At 46.3% G+C, this 4,151-nt stretch overlaps 1 protein-coding gene across 2 annotated transcripts in view; it reads right to left on the minus strand.

The window, feature by feature from the left end:
• si:ch73-60h1.1 (calcium/calmodulin-dependent protein kinase type IV) overlaps positions 1–4,151 on the minus strand; it is a 21,264-nt gene continuing 17,113 nt past the window's right edge. For both annotated transcript variants that reach the window (XM_020609126.1, XM_020609127.1), the window contains exon 11: positions 1–2,592. In XM_020609126.1, the coding sequence (XP_020464782.1) occupies positions 2,080–2,592 (513 nt within the window). In that variant the 3' untranslated portion in view covers positions 1–2,079. The remainder of the gene's footprint in view (positions 2,593–4,151) is intronic.

Here is a 4,151-nt window from a genome sequence, read left to right on the forward strand (position 1 = left end):
TTAATGGGGGATTAAAACTGACCGTAGTGATTTTTTGCTATGAGACACTTGATAAAAACAGATCCAGAGCTTCTGGTGCAGTGCAACCAGCTGATGACAGGAAGCATTCCTCTGTTTTCTCAGCCTGCATGTCTGTTTGGACTGTCCAGGCCACTGTAGGTTTTCTTCTAAATGTGGAGTAATATTATCTTTGAGTGGCATCAGGTCCGCCCGGCTTGGTTCCTCTTATTATTTCTCTCCCGGGCGGTCTGGGACATTTTGGTCATTCTGATCATTTTGGAAGCCCCTGTACACAAAGAGGTAGAACGTGTGGTCTCAGATCAGATGAAAGGGTTCGATTTTCAACAAAGGTCAGATCTGGTATGTCCAAGGATTCGGACACTGAGCGTGGTTCTGGTTTTGTGGAGCGGTAAAGATGTCAGTAATAATCTGTCTAAAACCAAACTATGTACAATGCCAACAGGAGATCGTCATAACTGCTGATGAAATGCAAACACCACATTTTACTAGAAGCTCACGAGCACAAGACGTTATCTGAAGCTAAAGATGGGCGCTACACTGTCTACTCATACAGGGTGTCAACGGTAAAGAGTAGAAAGGATAAAAAACCTCAAAGCAGATTTTCTCTTTGAGAAGCAGAAATCTTTCCAGAGTTTTCCAGTAAGATTAAGTCTGAAGCCTCTAAACCAGAACACACATGGTCTGAAACTAACAGGGAAGAAGACGCAGGAAAAACAGAGAGAGAAGAAGCCGCTCTCTTATTCCTCGTCCTTCACATTAGAGTCCATGTGAACATTTTACCAGTGTTTAATAAAATACAATCAATCAGCTCCGTCCTGAGCGTCTGAAGAAAAATTCAGCTTCTATACCAGAAGGAGGAGAAGAAGCCCAGGAGAGAAGATGCTGTTTGTCACATATCAGAACTCGAACAGGCATTTTAGGTCTAAATGTGGACTGATACCATGACGACGCTGAGTGTTGTCCTTAAATGTACAGACTGACCAAACCACATCTGGAGCTGGTCCAGCACTGTGACCACATCTGTCCAGCTCTGCTTACCTTGCTCTCAAGCTACACATGAATCCTTCCTGTGCGACAACTCGACACCACCAAGCAGCACTGTTTCTGCTCTGTCCTGCAAGACCAGGCCTCAAAACCTCACATAGCAAACGTTAGCTCAGCAACATGGACAGATCATGAGACAATGGGCCCTAGGTACAGACATGTAAAGGGCCCAATCCTCCTACACGGGGCCCCCAGTCTCCCAGGAAAGTGAAACGAAACAAGTAACAATCATGAGGCCATTTGTAGATGTTCTGTGTCTCAAACAGGCTCTGGCCCCCACATCTTGAAACACAGCTGCTAACTAGGATGCTAGAGACTACTTCAGAATGTGTGAATAATCACAATATGAATTTGCTAGCTTGGTATCCTCATCTTCTCTGATTTTTTTCTGCCATGTTTGAGGCTTTTTACCCAAGTTCTGACAGGATCAGAGCAGTTACAGGATTCCACATTGATTACACATTCATAAAGTCAGTCTAGCTGGTCGTCCAGTGTCAACAATTCACCGAGCCTCTCTGTGATTTGTTTGGCCCTGTCAGTGTCGCGTTGAATAGGCATTTCGTTTTTATGCAGACTAAAATGTAACTGATATTTAGAATGAGGAGCGTTACTTTCTGTTAGCAGCTTCACATCTCACCGCAGTAACATGAGCAGATGAGTTCTGATATGGAACAAACGCTTTTTGATTTTCACATCCTGAATAATCTCCAGGCTCCATTTAAAACAGGCAGCTCCACAGAAATACAGAACATCTGTCCAGCTGTGCAAACATCCAACTAAACCTCAGTGAGTAGTTTAGCTGTTAGCATAACAGCTAAAGTAGTGGAAGATGTGGTTGTTGTCCCATTAAATGCTAGTTACAGATTCTTTTGCTTCTGGTGTAATTTGGTCCCAGTAAATGATCAGATGTTGGTAAAGAGCTTGTGAAAGAAGTAACTTTGTTATTTTTGTCATTTGTTGTAGTTGTGTAAAACTGAAGCATAGTGAATCCTCGCTGCTCTCTTGGTCAGGTGATCACTGGCACTGGGCGGTCTTATTGGCAGACTCCGCCCCCGGCACAAAGCCATTGCTGAGACTACTAGGGCTCGGGGGCGTGGTCAACGTGGGCGTGGCCTCAGATCGGGACGTGGACTCTACCAAAGAGCAGCTTTTATGTGAGAGCTGGGGTTGAACCAGCATGGTTTTAGGGAGGACAGACGCTTGTCGCAGCCTGTCAGCTCGCAGCGGCGGCCTGTTGTGGGCGGGGTCTGTTGGTGTGACATCAGAGATGGGGAGTTTTGGGCTGCATGGGGGGGAGGGGCTGAGAGCACTTTGGTCGGAAGGCTTTGATTCCTCATCCTGTGGTGGCTCCTGATCCAGGGGCGGAGCCTCTTTGTCTGCGGGGGCGGGTCCTGGGGATTCAGGAGGCGGGTCCTGCTGCATGCTGCCCTGCCTGGAAGCCCCTGAGCCTGGAATTTCACAGCTGTCAGTACGACGCCTTGAGCCTTCGTGCATCCGACTGGTGGCAACGACGGCCTTCATGGCAGCCTGTTGGCAGAGATTCATCATCAACATATACTTGGCTTATTAGGAACACCTAAGTCACTCTAACCCCACAGACCTGTGATAAATCCTCCTTCATCAAGGTGATAATGTTCCGTTTGTGTTCCCAAACAAAACCAAAGCTTTTCCATAGCTTTTGTTGGTCTTCTCACTACTGTGCTACTGTGCATTAGCATAGTGGGCTGCTTGAAAACTCACTAGATGACATCACACAACATTGCATGTTAGTGATGTCCTAACCTAAAGTTGTATTTATTTAGCAAATTTAGAAAAACAGTCAATGTTAAAACTATGGATCCAACACAAACTTTATCATTATGCAATGAAGCACACTCAAAGCACTTATACAGTATTTTGCATTCACACACAAACATTCACAGCACAGCCACCAGGAGCAACATGGGTTTCAGTGTCTTGCCCATTTGAACTGGAGAAGCCGGGATTCAAACCACCAAGCCTCCGGTTAGGAGACGACCTGCTCTACCCCCTGAGCCTCAGCCAACCCAAAGCTTTTCACGTAGACTGTTGTACAGACTGAAGTCAGTAAAGCCAGTGACTTCTGTGCCGGTCCCAAGCCCGGATAAATAGAGAGGGTTGTGTCAGGAAGGGCATCCGGCATAAAAACATGCCAAATTTAAACATGCGAATCATCAGTGTTAATTCCATACCGGATCGGTCGAGGTCTGGGTTAACAACGACCGCCACCAGTGCTGTTGACCTACAGGGTGCTGTGGAAATTGGACAACGGGCACGTTGGTGAGGGGAACAAAGGTGATGAGGAGGTGATGGGCAGGTTTGGTGTTAAGGGAAGGAACCTAGAAGGACAGATGGTGGTGGACTTTGCTAAGAGGATGGAAATGGCTATAGTTAACACCTATTTCCAGAAGAGGGAGGAACATAGAGTTACATATAAGAGTGGAGGTAGAAGTACGCAGGTAGACTACATTCTATGTAGACAAGGCAATCTGAGAGACATTAGTGACTGCAAAGTGGTGGTAGGAGAAAGTGTAGCCAGACAGCATCGGATGGTGGTGTGTAGGATGACTCTGGTGGTCAGGAAGAAGAGGAAAGGAAAGACAGAAAAGAAGACAAGTGGTGGGTGGTCAGGAAGAACTTCCAGATGACTGGGAAACTACAGCAGAAGTGATCAGGGAGACAGGTAGGAAGGTGCTAGGTGTGTCATCTGGAAGTTGGAAAGAAGATAAGGAAACATGGTGGTGGAGCAAGAAAGTACAGGACAGTATCCAGAGGAAGAGGCTAGCTAAAAAGAAGTGGGACGTAGAATGGACTGAAGACAGTAGACAGGACTACAAGAAATTGCAGCGTAGAGTGAAGAGGGAGGTGGCAATGGCCAAACAGAAAGCATATGACAAGTTGTATGCCAGGTTAGACACGAGGGAAGGTGAGAAGGACTTGTACAGATTAGCGAGACTGAGATAGAGAAGGGAGAAGGATGTGCAACAGATAAGGGCGATTAAAGACAGAGATGGAAAGGTGCTAACAAGTGAGGAGAGTGTGCAGAGAAGATGGAAGGAGTATTTTGA

This window comes from Monopterus albus, unplaced genomic scaffold (assembly GCF_001952655.1).
Source record: "Monopterus albus unplaced genomic scaffold, M_albus_1.0 scaffold98.1, whole genome shotgun sequence".
Taxonomy (NCBI): domain Eukaryota; kingdom Metazoa; phylum Chordata; class Actinopteri; order Synbranchiformes; family Synbranchidae; genus Monopterus; species Monopterus albus.